The 15,987-nt window shown below is 32.7% G+C and overlaps 1 protein-coding gene and 1 long non-coding RNA gene across 2 annotated transcripts; one reads left to right on the plus strand and one right to left on the minus strand.

Annotated features, from left to right (window-relative positions):
* Positions 1-3,343: 3,343 nt before the first annotated feature.
* LOC143222980 (ATP-dependent (S)-NAD(P)H-hydrate dehydratase-like) lies at positions 3,344-6,834 on the minus strand. Its single transcript, XM_076450294.1, is given in 2 exon segments — positions 3,344-5,976; positions 5,978-6,834. Coding segments are annotated over 2 exon segments (936 nt in total). The 5' UTR covers positions 6,589-6,834; the 3' UTR covers positions 3,344-5,651.
* Positions 6,835-9,314: 2,480 nt separating this feature from the next.
* On the plus strand, positions 9,315-13,237 carry LOC143222982 (uncharacterized). Its single transcript, XR_013012600.1, has 2 exons — positions 9,315-10,054; positions 12,242-13,237. It is a non-coding gene; the product is annotated as an uncharacterized LOC143222982 (long non-coding RNA).
* Positions 13,238-15,987: the final 2,750 nt, after the last annotated feature.

A 15,987-nucleotide genomic window follows, 5' to 3' on the forward strand; every position in this document is an offset into this window, starting at 1 on the left:
CTAATGGTAAATGAAACTGATAATCCAAAGACTTTTATTACAAAATACAACTTTTATAAAAATTCAATATTTTTAGTTTTATTGATTGAAAAAATAACAAAGCAGAGAAAGGTTTTACAGCTTTTTTCTTAAGTATGTAAATACTGTACTGACAGTTTAAGAAACATATTTTTAACAAAAGTACAACTAAAATAACATCTGCCCAGTCAGCAGCATTTTGCTTCTATAGAAAAACAATACTTTAGGTTTAACATCCAAAACTGACATACTCTTTCGTTTCTTCTACATGTGGATGCATTATTAGTAAATATACTTATTTTAGGAACTTGTTGAAATTCCAAATTCATGAATTTCTCAACACCAAAGAATTCTGACCCTACTGAGTATTGCAGAATAAGTTGGATTATTAATTCATCAGAAATTACCTAAGTAATGGAATTCTTATAATGTTTGCCACAGTAAAATGATCATAATGATGTTAATTATCAGGTAAAATACATCATTACTTACCAATTGTCTAGTTCATGGTGTCTTTATGTAGGATAACTTAGTCTCCAAAGTTCAATAGATTTAAACTGTATAAAGAACCTTGCACTCCTCTGTTGTCTAAATACATTAAAAATAATGTGTTAAGTTTCCATTTAAAGAGCAGTTTCAGTGATCATTTATAAGTTCATAGAAGTAAATATATGAAATTTTATAGACAGCAATGTTTTTTCCTGTTTAGCAGGGGAAAAGTTTCATTCTTGTTGTATCAGCCAGATTCTTCTGTTGTTTTGTAGGATATAAGATAATTAAAATACTAGAGTCCAGAATAAAAAAATGGGATTCCATAAAGTTTGGATCTAAGAGTGGAAAAGTTTGTTGAATAATATTTATTTGATTAATAACAAAACTTCTTGGAAAAGTATGCAAGACATCATTAACTTAGTAAATCAATTTGAAAATGTATGTGTATACTGACAGGTATATAATATAGGAATGGAGAAGTACAACAAAATAATTTTTAGTGATGTGGAATGACATGTTGTGGGCCCAGGCCTTGCTCTAAGGATGGGCAACTACCTAGGATGCCAGATATTTGAGGCATAAATTCAGAATAAAGTAAAATAACTTCTATTTCCCATTAAAAGTAGTTTGTTGTTTTGAATTTTGCCCAAAGCTACTCGAGGGCTATATGCGCTAGCTGTCCCTAATTTAGCAGTGTAAGACTAGAGGGAAGGCAGCTAGTCGTCACCACCCACCACCAATTCTTGGGCTACTCTTTTAGCAACGAACAGTGGGATTGAGGGTCAGTCACATTATAACACCCCCATAGCTGAAAGGGTGGCCATGTTTGGTATGACATTAATTAAGGCACTCGACTTGTAATCTGAGGGTTGTGGGTTTGAATCCCCATCACATATAATTCATGATTTCTTTTTACTGAAAGATTTAAAATAACTTTCTCACAATATAAAAAGCATCTCCACAAATAAATCATAAGTTCACAAACTAATAAAGCTATAACAGTAACTTTTTTATGCAACATTTACTTTGTTACAATCATAGTTATTTTACTAATACCAAAACTTCCATGGGACAAAGTGGTATATACATGCTATTAGATGACAGGTTTGTTTTTCTGTCTTTAAACAAAATATAAGTTTCAACGAAAATTGTTTCATACTGTTTTCACTGTATATTGACAGTGTTTTTTTATCTAATTACCAAAAAAAGTCCTTAAAAAAATTCGTTCTCTTACACATAATAATATAGAATCATGTTTTTATATAACATTCTTTATCATCAGTAACTGTACTAATGAAAATTGTTACAGCTCATAAATATTCCACTCTATATTGTCCACTACAAACAATTAGTATTTCATATTACATTCTTTATCACCACCTGGTGAACAAAACTTTAATACTGTAGTTGGTAGAAATGGCAGCAGCCTTGGAAAGTTTATGTGAAAGTGAAATATGCATCATGCATGCAAAAAAATGCCACATATCAAAATCAAGGTTCTTCTAAGTTTTATTAAACTAAAATACACAGAAAAATTGATAAATTGTGCATTGTTCTTATGAAAATAATCAATGTTGAAGTGTTACTTGACTTATATTACAAGTAGTTTCTACTGTAAATATGGAAAATGGGAGAATATTGACAATTTTAGAATGATGGAATCTAATAAAACTAATTGTTAGTGGTAGTTCACATCATATTACATCCTTTTAAATTATCAAGTTATAAAGCTGGTCAGAGATCAACTAAAGCGATTGAAGAATGTTTTTCAGTCCTCCATTCTCTAGCACTTGTGTGTTTCTTCAAAAAGACGCAAGAGATAAAAGGATATCGAAGCCTTTATCCAGAGTATTTGAAATACACTATTTACTTTGCTCTTGCGTTCCACTTGGAAGTTTTAAGATCTTTCTTCTTTAATATATTTTTAACATTTAAACTACAAAGCTTATTTTTAAAAAAAAATCTTAGTATTTCATTCTTTTTATACAGTTCTCCCAGTGGCACAGCAGTATGTCTGCAAACTTCAGAACTTGAAACTAAGTTCCGATACCCCTACTAGTATAGCCCATTGTGTAACCTTGTGCTTAACTTTGAAAAACAAAAACTGAATAATTATTTACAGGAGTATGAAGCATTTATTACATTTTTCTACAAACATTATAATAAATGCCAAAGAGTAAAATATAAGGAAGGTATATGATTTTTGAAGAGTAACTAATTCAATCTTTCTATGGAAATAGAAAACTAACAAGTCTTTATAATATACAAAGTGCACAAAATTTATCACAAAAGTAAAAATATCAATTCAATTTTAAACTCAAATTGTTTTTAAATTAACCGTTTTCTGTTATATCACCAATATTTTAATATAAAAAACTGTATAATCAAGAGACACTAAATTAAGAAATTAACATTTTTTTCCTATTTTGTTGTCTACATATTTCATTTTATACTTTCAATACACAGACTAACAGCATTAAGTTATACTTCTATTGCTAAGCAACATGATGTAAAACCCATTGTTAGAAAGTAGTTTTTCCAAAATGCACCAAATTTTCTATATATTAGAAGTTGTCAACCGAACTAATTTTCACCAATAATTAATCTATGTGCATGTCACAACTTTGTTTCTTAATTTTGACTGGCTCACAAAGGAATTTATTGATGTTTGACTGTGTTTTTCTGCCTCTTGGTCAAGCTTGATTTCACCAAATTTATTTATTTATTTCAGTTAAAAACTTTTAGGTTAGAGTATATTATTGGGTGGAGGTTGTACTACTTACCCTATCATTTTTTATGGAATATACACTAATATATTTAATAAAATAGCCAATTTAGTTTTTACATTTTTATTATCTTATCAACATAAATGAGAATGATTGCTAGCACAAAACAGATTATTTTCTACATTACTTCATATGTTTTTAGTGAATAAATATTCTTAAAAACACTTTAAATATAGTTCTAAAAAAAGATGTAGTAAAGTCACTTTTAACATTCTCTCCTATTAATTGTAAATTGTTAATATTATTTAACTTGCAAAAATTTAGTACCAAAAGCAAATTTAGACATTTGAGTGTCCACAACACTTACAAATTACTGATATAAGGAACAAAAGTAAAACAAAAACACACCAATTTATCACCAGCCTTTACTTTCTTTAATGCCACTGTATGAAAATATTTTTCTTAGTTAAGATATGTATCAACCAGGCTGTTTCCACAAAACATACAGATGTGATGATTTACCAAATAACTTCAGTAAACTGATTACACTATGTAACAAAATTTCTACTCTTTCTTGTTTCTGGGCAGAAAGTGTTATTTCCCAATTGTTTTGCCTGAAGTAAATGGAAAGAACCTATTTTTCTCTTCCAACTTTACTTTCGTGACCTGGGAGCATGTAATGAAAACATGATGGGAGACTATATTTGGAGGCTGATATGTGAAAGTGTTTTACATTACAGTCACAAATCTCGAAAAACTACTCACTTCTGAACATTTTTGTATAACTTTAGTATAAATACATGTAAATCTTGATTCATATGTTGTTATATTCAGAATTATGTAAATGAAAATGTGCAAATTTGCCCATTTTTACATAGAAAATAGGTTAACCAGGTCATAAAAGCAAAGTTTGAAGGGAATAATGGCCATTTTCTGTACTTTTAATAAATAATTAATTAAGCAATTAATAAATAACACATACTATCCAGGAACAAAAATTTGTGTTGCATAGTATTATGCAATAAAAACTCATTCTGCCAAACTGAGTAATATTCTTTGAACCCCACATTGTGCTTGTTCATTATCTACTTCATGATGATGAGAAACCCACTCAAAGTAAATATTATCTCTAGACTTTAAGATAAAGTACAGAACATTGTTTCAACCTTCATAGGTCATCTTCAGGTTAATTAAATTTTTAATACCCTATCAGCCATCTTGAAAATACATTATTAACAACTTATTTATTACCATAAAGCAGTGATTCTCAACCTTTTTTATGCCCCACACCCCTAAAAATTTTAATATGTTCTCACACCCCTCACAGTAATTATTTATTTAAGAATAAAGGTGAAGGTGGCCAAAACAAATGTTATCTCGCACCCCCTGGAATGCTATCTCCTGGTTGGGAAACACTGCCATAAAGCTTAAGGTTGATATATACATCTTCATTCAAATTATTGCAATATTTATTAATTGGTGAAATGCCTTTACTAGTCACATGTCTCATAGTTTTCTTCATTAAAAACTAAAGTATATGTCATATTTTAGTTAAACAAACTACTTAGTTTCATTACATTTGTTAAAAAATCAATTAAAATTAAGCATTCTAAAAAATCCATTTTTTCTCACTGCTATAATTCACCAAACAACATTTAAGTTCTTTGTCATTCAGTTATAACCAGAAGGATTTGAAATATATAAAATCAACAATTTTTTTTTATTTAGATGGTAAAACAAATACTGCATTATAAATTAAATAACTTGAAACATACAACCAGACTTGAAAAAGAAACTAACACATAAAGTACTAATAATCAATATGTATTCAAAACAATAGGGAATCATGTTATCTAAATTTTTCTTGTCAAATGATACTTACCTGACCTTTCATTTCAGCTCAACATACAGAAAAATCACAGAATAAAGTTAGAAATAAACCAAAATGTTTAGTATTTTTTGTCATGTAATAAGTTGTACCAACAGTATTTCATACAATTAACTATTGCAGTTATTTGTTCACAGGAAAATGCCTTTGTCTGAGACTGTGATATTACCCTAAGAAAGCATTCTGTATCTTATGTTTTGGATATACAATGCTTATCAGTTTTTGGGATAGTGTAGTTTTTAATGAATAAACATTGTACAAAAATGCTTTTATGATACTTTCAAGTATTAGTTCCTAAACAGTTAGCAAAGCAATAAAGCTAAACTGAATATGTATGTGGTAGGAACAATCTCAATAACTTATTTATTTATTCAATAATTATTCTACATGCAAGTGTACGTAAATACATGTAGCAATAACACATTGAACACAACTTTCTAATGCTAGTGAAAGTCTACTTTTCATAAAACACATCATAACTATAAGAAATGTGATAATGCAAAACATTATTTGGAAAAAACAAGTTTTTATTCCTGCAAAGGTAATCTGTCTACAGGAAATAAATTAATAAATGCTGAATGGATTTCTGCAATCATATCTTGAGTTGTCATACTTCTTGCATATTTTTGAAAAGCAAGATGACTACACTTTCGAGTTAACATGCAGGCACCAAGAGCAGCTAAAATATTTGGTCCCCAGTCAGAAAATGTAACAGACTGACTTTTATTACAGGTCGTATGGGCCCAATACATCATGGTTCCCATAGAACCAGAAAGGAGGTCTCCTTGCCCCCCACAGCGCCGTGGACTACCCCTCTCCTTACATGCAGCTATTATTTCACCATCTGTGATTGTCATCTGCTCCTTTACAAACGATTGTAATGTTTCCCAATCTTTGAGATAAACCTTTAACTTGCTGATTCAAATCTACAGAAATATCTGGTTCTAATTTGAATGCAGCTTTGTACAGTCGAGAGAACTCTACAATATTTGGGGTCAATACTGCCTTTTTATAACCATGCACAAGTTCTTGATGTGAATTTATATATATTAAGGAATCAGCATCAAATACAATTGGCATTTGTAATTCTTTCGCATTTTCAACAACCTTATGCATTACCATAAACGTGTTTTCTTCTCTCCCAAGTCCTGGGCCAATGACAAGAGCATGTAATCTTGGAAGATATGACGAAATTACTTCATGGCCATTAACGATGTCCAATACAGGATGTACAATCAGTTCTGGACTATACGACTTGATTGCAAGAGCTGCTGAACTTGTACAAAAAACGTGAGACAAATCGGCTCCAGTTTTGAGGGCTGAAATACCTGCATAATACGGAGCTCCAGTATATTCTCGAGAACCTCCAATTATTCCAATCCTGCCTGCCTGTCCCTTGTGTGTCGAAAATGTTAGTGGTGGAATTATTGAACATATCAGTTTTTGTTCCAATGTTAAACACATTCTCGTATTATTAAATTACCTGTAATAATATAAATGATTCATAAGCTCCACAAGAACTCTGAATCTTTAATGTATATATTACCAGAATTTTGCCCTCTGGTGCTGGATATAAAAAAAGAAGTGAAAATATTGAAACGTTAATCGTGCAACGAACAAAATACTCATATTAATATAATTCTTAGTTTTTCTATAGGAATATAACAGATGTATCAAGTTATTTGAAATATAATCGCTAAACAGCTAAATAACTTCCATATTGATGTTTCACAGATTCTTAGCTACAAGGTCTTGAAAATTATGCAAGAAAGTTTTGTAACAAATACTAAAAAATGGTAATATACATTTTAAAAAATATTTAATTATATACGTTTCCAATTTGTCTTAAGTTTCATCATCAGCGTTTTAGCTGCCTTTGTTCATTTGTCCTTCTCTAAAAGTTGATATAACTGTTCTGTACATGACACAGGATGTGTTGTTTTGAAATTACATTCTCCACCTGCGTTTGAAAGAGAATGACTAGTACATGTTACGTTAGTCGCTCTGGACAAACACTATTCTAAGCTATATTTTTAATATTTTAAACTAGATGTTTGTTTACCAGTAAGTACATCACGCTATATCTACAAAATTTATGAAAGCTGAAGTATTTTAATAATTTAAAAATTTTGTAAAGTATTTGATATCAAGAGTACAATTTAATATTCAGCTATTCAGCGAATGATTCTATTTTTACCAATCGATTAGTGACAAACTTCTATTCAAAAATATTTAAGTAAATTAAAGGTATATTTGTTTTAGAGTTTGTTAATAAAGGCCGCACCACAACTTGTTTCAACGTGAACATACCCTGTAGCAAACATTATTAAATAAATGAATTTGTTACCATTTTGTAGGTGATCTTGGGATTATTTTTACTAAATAATTATAATACAAAAACAAAATCCATCCAATAATAGAACGATTATAACACTTGCTTATGGGATCTTTGTGGGGTTCATAGATGCTAAGGATACATGCTCTACAGGCTATTCAGCATGAGCACACGTGACCCTCATAGAAATAACATTCAAACTGCCATCTCAGCTGACCTTTTAACATAAAACGGATGACTTCCAATGATCAACCACCGAATTACCACTAACTCCAGAACCAGCCGGGAAAAACACGAAAACAGATTCATGCAACTCTACATCGACGCCGTCAACTTCCACTGCCAGCAACATCTCAAGACTCACTAATCCGAAGAAGACATGCGATAGGTCCTGCCACATTTTAATTCCAGATTCATGTAATATAACCACTTGCCAGACTCAGACCATTTAAGTTACGCATACCGACTCGTTAGTTTAAACAGACAACCAGTCCACAAACACTCAGAAGTCACAAACTAAAATTGCAAGAAGAAACAAATAATCCCAGACCGCTGAAGAACAATTCACCAAAGAAGACAGCCAGTCGACTCACCTCCACTCTCACGATTTTCCCCATCACTTCAAGTTCAACCTGAAGTTCCTCTCTGCTTTACAAGACCACAACAAGTAGTTTTTCAAGTCATTATCCAATTAGCTACTTCTACATTCTTGCCTTAAGCCACATGTGTTCTATTCCTGCATGTATTAATAACCTCTATTTTCTTTCTATCTACTTCCGGGCACGGTCTGAGTAGATCATTCGGCGCCCTAGCTGTGAAAGTGGGTTTTATCGGGGTACTCCTGTTTCCCTCACATCTAAGTCTGAGGCATTGGATCTTTAGATCCCGGCCAAGGCAACATCCTTGCCCGGCCACGAATCGTGCCGTTTGAGTTGATGTTTCATCTCGTCTGCCGCCCAGCTTTTTAGACTATGGGCTCCGACCTTGCCTACTTTCCTCGTGTCGCCTTCGTCTCGCCCGGTATTCTCACTTGACAGATTCATACTGCCCCACCATACTTCATAGCATCAAACAAACTAAATTAAAATGTAGAAAAAACCCCATGCACAGATAGATAACTAATCTTTCACGGGAAGGGTCAAAGAGGAACTACAACATTCCTGAACACCTCTGTTGGGGAGAGAATTCCTCAGACTTCTCTCTCTCTCTCTCTAAATTAAACCCCTGCCAAGGTTTCGTTCGTTTCACACACACTGACCTGAAGACGAAAGGCGGAAGACTTTCGAAACGTTGTCCTCTACACTTGTGTCTCCATAACAGGCAGTTGCCGTCCATTCTACAAAGTTTCAAGACTCAATATTGTTTGTAAGCTTGTAAAGTCTTTGTACATTGTATTATTTTTTGTATATGAAAATATATTCGTGTTAAAAAAACTGTGTGCATCAATTTTCTTGTCAAGTATCATAAATTTGTTACGTATCGAAAGTTATTTAATTTCTGAATATAAATTACAATTTATCTCAGTTTAGGCTATTTGAAATTGTAATACGAAACAGGTAAGAACAAGTCTGCAACAATCTCTCTGAAACCTGTTGCCGGCAAAAGCAGGTGGCTGTAGATTGACCATAATCATTCTGCGTTTGTCTTTTTGATGATTTGAAAAAAAACACAAAAACCTAATCGTGTCAGAAATATATATAAAAAACATGTTAGTTATCTGCTCTTCTTAACGATTGTGCCCCTTCAACCCCGCGTGTCTGAATAGTTATTACGTGGTTATAATTGCGTTATAAACATTGACAAGAAATTTTTGAAAAAAGCGTCTATGAATATCGTCGAAAGCAAGATGATTGTTTGTTTGTTTTTGAATTTTGCGCAAAGCTACACGAGGGCTATCTGCGCTAGTCCTCTCTAATTTAGCAGTGCAAGACTAGAGGGAAGGCAGCCAGTCATCACCACCCACCGCCAACTCTTCTACCTACGAAGAGTGGGATTGAGGGTCAGACACATTATAACGCTCCCACGGCTGAAAAGGTGAGCATGTTTGGTGCGACGGGGATTCGAAGCCGCGATCCTCAGATTACGAGTAGAACGTCTTAACCTACCTGGCAATGCCGAGCAAAGGGGAGGAAGAGAGATGCTATGAACAATTATGATATACAGCAGAAGTGTTAGGACTTGTCTTTGCAGCACTCTTTCAGTGATATTGAATGTTTTCTAATAATGTATCGTTGAGTTTAACCTTTTTATCGGTTAAAGTTCGATATCCATAAAGCTAGAGCTTCGTTAATATTTTGTTATTTTAGTTTTATTTTATAGCACTGTGTTAGACACTGTCAAATCCTTTTTTAACATATAAGAATACAACAATTGTAGCCTAAGTATTATTCAATGATTTGAAGATTGATTCAGTTACGTAAGGCGGTCTACTGTTTGTCAGTTCTTTCGTGATGAATTTAAATATCTGATAGTCGATTATTTGTTTCACAGAAATATACGAGTCTGTTCCATACTATTTTCTCCATTATCTTGCTAAGGCTGCTTAACAAACTAATTGGGCGGAAATTGTCTGGATTTAATTTACTGATCTTTTAGGTATTACTGTAATTATTGCTTTTTTTTTTTTTTTCAAGTGTGTAGCAGTGATATCCCGATAGTATTTGTTAAGTGCAATTGTAAAAGGGTTAAAGTTTAAGAACAATATTTCTAATTCCACCATGACTGGTTATTGAATTCTTAAGTGTGTGCTTTTATGTTAATTTTCATTTCTTTAATTGTGACTAATCTAACATGGTGTGACGTCATGTATAATGTACATGCTGTTTCTTTCAAATAACTCTCGTATAGTTACCCCTTTTGGTAAATTTCTATTTCCATTTATGTCTTTATGTGGGACATTTAAATCACCTATAATTAGGGGTTGTAGGCTTCTTGACATCTGTTGTTGGAGATTGTTTTTGTCAATATATTTGTAAGGGGAACAGTAGATAGTACTATCAAAATGTTCTATTCTTTATGTGGATGTTACAAAATATAGTTTCATTTATTTATTTTAGACTTAAAATTTTCTATTGATATTATATTTATGTGTTGTTTTAAAGTATAAAATCATTCCTTCATTGGTTTGAGTGTGTGGTAAAGAGTTATATTTAAATCCTCTGGAATGTTAACATTTGTATTTTCCTTGCCTAAGGTACAAGAAGTAAACTAAGTCAATTGGTTTGCTTATAGTAACGGGTGATGTAAATGCCAACGTAGCTGCAAAACAATACATTTATATCACAGATTTGGGCACAAAAAAAACAATATGGTATATTTGGAAAAATTTAGGACACCCACACAGAAACCAAATTGATTATGTAATAATCATAGACTGTTTATAAAACAGTATCAAACAGATAAAGACATCCGATAGTGGACATCGATCGAGACAATCTTTTAGTGGCCACACAAGGATCAAGAAAAAAAAAGGCCTTAAATAGTAACGCAAGAAACCCAGATTGGATATGAAATCACTGAAAGAAACTTTACACACACATCTGTTGAAGTAAGAAACAAATATGAAGCATTTGTAGCAAAATGCATTAAATGATAAAAAATAATAGAAAAAAAAAGATACATATGAAATGGAAATGCTTTAAAGAAAGTATACAATATGCCAATGAAACGATGTCTACTAAAGTAAAAGGTGCAAAACAACTGTAGATAAAAGAAAGTATCTTCAATCCCGTGAAAAGACGATAAAAATATATGCTCTGGATACGATATTAACCAGATGATAAGCAAGAAAGCCAAAGAAAGAAAAATGGCTGGAAATTAAATTTGAGCACATCAGAAACCAGATCATGCATGATGAGATCAAATAGTCTAAAAACTGAAAAACAATATGCTAAAATCTATAAAAACAGGTAAGGAATATGGAATAGATAAAAGAAATAATAGCAAACATGAAATATATTTTTCATAACATTAACCAAATTCTGTGATTAAGAAAAAGTCTCCAACTAAAAATGAAAATCATTAGATACTACATGGCACAGAAACTTAGACAATGAATAAAAGCACAGAGAAAAAAGCTGGAAGCAACTACGATGTGGATACTCTGAAGACTTAGGAGAATATCAAGGAGAGAGAACACAAATTGAGAAATTAAAAAAATAAATATATTAAAAGAGAACTCATGGACACAATAAAGTCATGGAAAACATAATACCTTATAAACATGAAAAGGCACAACAAGATATGGAAATTTATGCTAGCAGGAATAATGGAAGGAGAGAGAGCAAAATGATAAGAAAAAATGAAACTGAAGGGTAACTTCAAACAGTGGATGGGCATTAACTCTTAGAAAGCACAAGAACGGCATAGTTTTGTTAATCCATTATGATCAACGTATGTAACGGAGACAAGCACAAAATGAAGAGCACGTGATACCTAAGGGTGTAATCTTCCTTTAGGTATTTCATAATAATGACCAAAAGTGCCGAAGTTGCCCACATAATCTGAGAATAAAGACATTACAGAGGGTAGCTCTCAATATTAGCAGATTTTATATTCTTGAATATCATTTATTTTCCAGTAACAATAGTGACTTAGTTAAACTTTATACTTTTATTAACAGTATTAGATATCATAACAGATGTAAAATTGGTGCACTCAATGTTTTATTTGGTTGTAACAGAATATTTTCAGCCATGCAGATTAATTTTAATAAGCACACAATTTTAGTGAATATTTTTATAACATTTGTTTCTATTTAGTTTTTATTTTTATGCCTATCAGAGTTGAATCACAGCAATGCGAATAAGCTAGTAAAACATAAATGAGGAGGCTGCAGCTTTGGCAACAGAATTTGCTACTATCAACACAACGGAAATAAGCAAGGCAGCTTACAAGTGATCACCAGCAAAATTACTTTGAGAAGAAGCCAAGAGGTTGCTAGGTGTGGAGCTCCTAATCACCCATAATATTAACAGTCCACCCAACTAAAGGTGAATGAAATATATAAAGACATATAAAAGACAATGCCAAGAGATGGTCACTGACCAGACTGAAAATTTCTACAATTAAGAATCTCTTGCACTAGCAGCCAATACCTCCGTTGTGGCTGGAGGAACAGATGAGATTCACCACTTGTGGTTCCAAGCTAGCAGTCACAGCAGGCCCAAGCAAAAGACTGACACATGCTGAAAACCACCATAGGACAACAAGACCAGAAATTTCACACACAGTGTTAAGGTGATGATAATGCAGCTTCATGCTGAATCTTAAACATATTTTGCATATTTTTTATACACTTAACTGTTACAATTATCTAAATGTTTTTGTTTCTAAATTTGTTTTGATGCAATTACTATATCTAAAGGTTTTTACCTTGTATTTCATCTGATCTTTTAAGAATGGCTAATTGTCTAATGTATTTTCAATAAATGGTCTTTGTTTCTTTGTACTATAGTTTAAATGTAGAGTGTATGTAACATCTCATATATCAATCTGTTTAGTTTTTATTTTTATGCCTATCAGAGTTGAATCAATGTTTTTGTGCCTACATACATACATATATATATTTGTGTGTATGTTTTGTGGGCTACCCCCTATTAAAGGAACTAAGTGATCACTGTTAAAAACTCAAAATGACTTTCTTCTTTTATAGCCTTTATTTCTTTGTTAGTATTTTTTAAGTTTTTATTCATAATTTTATTATATTATGTATCTTTGCACAATGAAAAGAGTTTCTTTTTATGTAATGTATAGAATTTTAAATTTATTTTAAAGGTTGCTAGTATAAATTGTAGTTCTTCAAGCATTGTGTCATTCATGTTGCTTGTATAAACTTAAAAGTTGAGAGAAAGTTAAAATACTTTTGGCCATATACAAGCATAAAGTTAATAAGTTTAAATTTAATTGTAGCATCACAATAATTTAATTATTTTGATGCAGAATGTTTATTTAATCTGTAGGTATTAGTTATCAAAACATTAAGTTCACTTTGTGCCTTTAGTGTTTTCTAGAGATACGTTTTTATGTCCTTGTGAATTACTGTTGTAACATTGAGCAAAGAATGTAGTTAACAGCACTGTCTTTCACTGGTAGGGCAGGTGATAGCTGTAGGTTATGACTTCCTATACGTTAGCCCATTCACTTCAACTTACATACAAGTATCTGTTTTCTTCTGCACACTGTGGCTGTGCCATATATGGGATATAATTTTTAAATTTCCTCTGCAAACTGGAAAGGGATACTTATTCACCTAAGCACTGTTACTGAACAATGGGCCAATATAGCGTTTTATCTTTTTTTATAAATACCCCTTTGCAATGTCAACAAATTCCCATGTACAACATAGCAATAGTGTACAGATAAAAAAATTCCAATTTTTAAAACTGGCAGCTGCAGTGAATTGGTTAAGAGAAAATGATCAGTCAAATGGAAAATGATGGTTGCTAATGGTAAATGCAACATTTCATGTCATATAAGAAATTTCAGATTTAAACATTGATGTACAGGATCTCAAATGTGTTGGTTGGCAGAAAGGCATCTTGAGGGAAGTCAGTTAATCAATTAAACTCGTATGCATTGATTCTCATATGTAAATTATCTTACAAAATATTTTCCACCAATAACAGTGCCACACAACCATGTGACTCATTTGATTCCCTGTTTGCTATTCTACTTAATTATCACTTCAAGTTCAGACAGAGGTGTAAGCTCTGTTTGCCACTGAGAAGGAAGGGTGGGAAGTTTGAGCAGAAGTAAGTACTTGCTGGAAACACATTTGCAGTGTAGGAAAATAATAATTTCTGAGAAGATACCCTCTACTTCCATTCACATACATAGCTAAAATCCTACATTGAATAGGTGAAGGAACTAATGTGATGGAGAAAATAGAAGCATTCAAAAGCATCCAAAAGACACCCTAATGAGGGGACTCTAATAAGAGGATTATATGAGGGAAACCACACCACTTCTGTAATAGCTATACTCTTTGCTCAGACATAGAAAAAGTGGGAAATTGTGAGGAGTATGTTTCAATGGGAGAGAAAATGGCTGTACAGTGATCCTAACCAGAATATATTATAATTACAATCTCTCTGATGAATAATGTGGGAAAAACAAAGGATGTGTCCCAAGGTGAAGTGGCTAGAGTGCAGTGGATTGTACAAGGCAAATCAACTGCATCCAAAACTCAACTGCCAGGAACTGACATCCATGCAGGGTAGGATGAGGATCATAATGTTGGTAAGTCAACTACAATCCAAAACTCAGCTGTCAGCAACTAACATCTATGCATGGGTAGAAAATAAAACTATACTGTCTTCAACTCAAGCTCAGCCAATTATAGGTAGAAATCCCAACCACAAATGTGTGAACATGGCATATACATATATTCCATTCAAATTAAACAGACTGGAACCATCTAAAATCCAGTAACATCCTCAGCATAGAGGGGTAGCACAAAAAGAGGAAGTGGAGCAACCAACAAGTGCATTCACTATGACCCACGACTGCACTTGGGTAGTGCACTCAAGGCAAATTGAGTGAGAGACCAATGATGCCCTGAGCACATATGGATGTACATTGATTGGTTCAACTTTAAATCCAAAACTCAACTGTTGACAATGGACATCCATGTGAGAGTAGGATGATGGATCCCAATCAAAGGGTTGAAATGCATTTATACTGTCACACTGCATGTGAGTACATCATGTAAATTGGTTCAGTTCTAAATCTGAGAATGTGTGAACCAATATTCATAGAGGGATAGGATGAGAGATACAAATCACATGACATGAGTGAGGACATGAGATAATTGGTTAAGCTCTAAATCCAAAACTTAAACACAACAAACTTGCATCCTTGTGGGTATGTAATGAGAAATCCCAATCATTTTAACATTTGTGTGAGAAATAGGGAGCTTGGTTCAACTATAAACCCAAAACTTAACTGCCAGAAACCAACCTTCATGAAGGAGTAGGATAAGAGATCCAAACTGTTATGATGGAGCAGTTCAAAGCTAAAACAACCCCTCAGACAAACCAATGCAGAGATAAAGCATCCATTTAGAGGTTATATTATTTATGTCAGCAGAAAACCATCACCCTACTTTCAACTGAATGGACTTTTGTTTATATTGTATATCACTCATTCAGGATGATATTTCTATGGCCCACTACCTACTGGAAGAAATGGGGGGGTACAATGGATAGTCCAAGGGAATGCTTATACTTGAGACAGTGTAATGGGTGATCACAAAACCTTATTTTGAAAAGCAGTCCAAACCCAGTGTCTTCAATCTAAAGGATGGGTAGCAATCACCTTGTTTTATTGATGAAGTTCATGGGTTAGTATAGGTATGGAATGGGTATATTTATAAAACAAAAATATCACAAGGAATAACCTACAAGAATCCTTCTGGAATGTTTGTTTGTTTGTTTTGGAATTTTGCACAAAGCTACTCGAGGGCTATCTGTGCTAGCCGTCCCTAATTTAGCAGTGTAAGACTAGAGGGAAGACAGCTAGTCATCACC

The sequence above is a fragment of the Tachypleus tridentatus genome, chromosome 8 (genome assembly GCF_004210375.1).
Source record: "Tachypleus tridentatus isolate NWPU-2018 chromosome 8, ASM421037v1, whole genome shotgun sequence".
NCBI classification, from domain to species: Eukaryota; Metazoa; Arthropoda; class Merostomata; order Xiphosura; family Limulidae; genus Tachypleus; species Tachypleus tridentatus.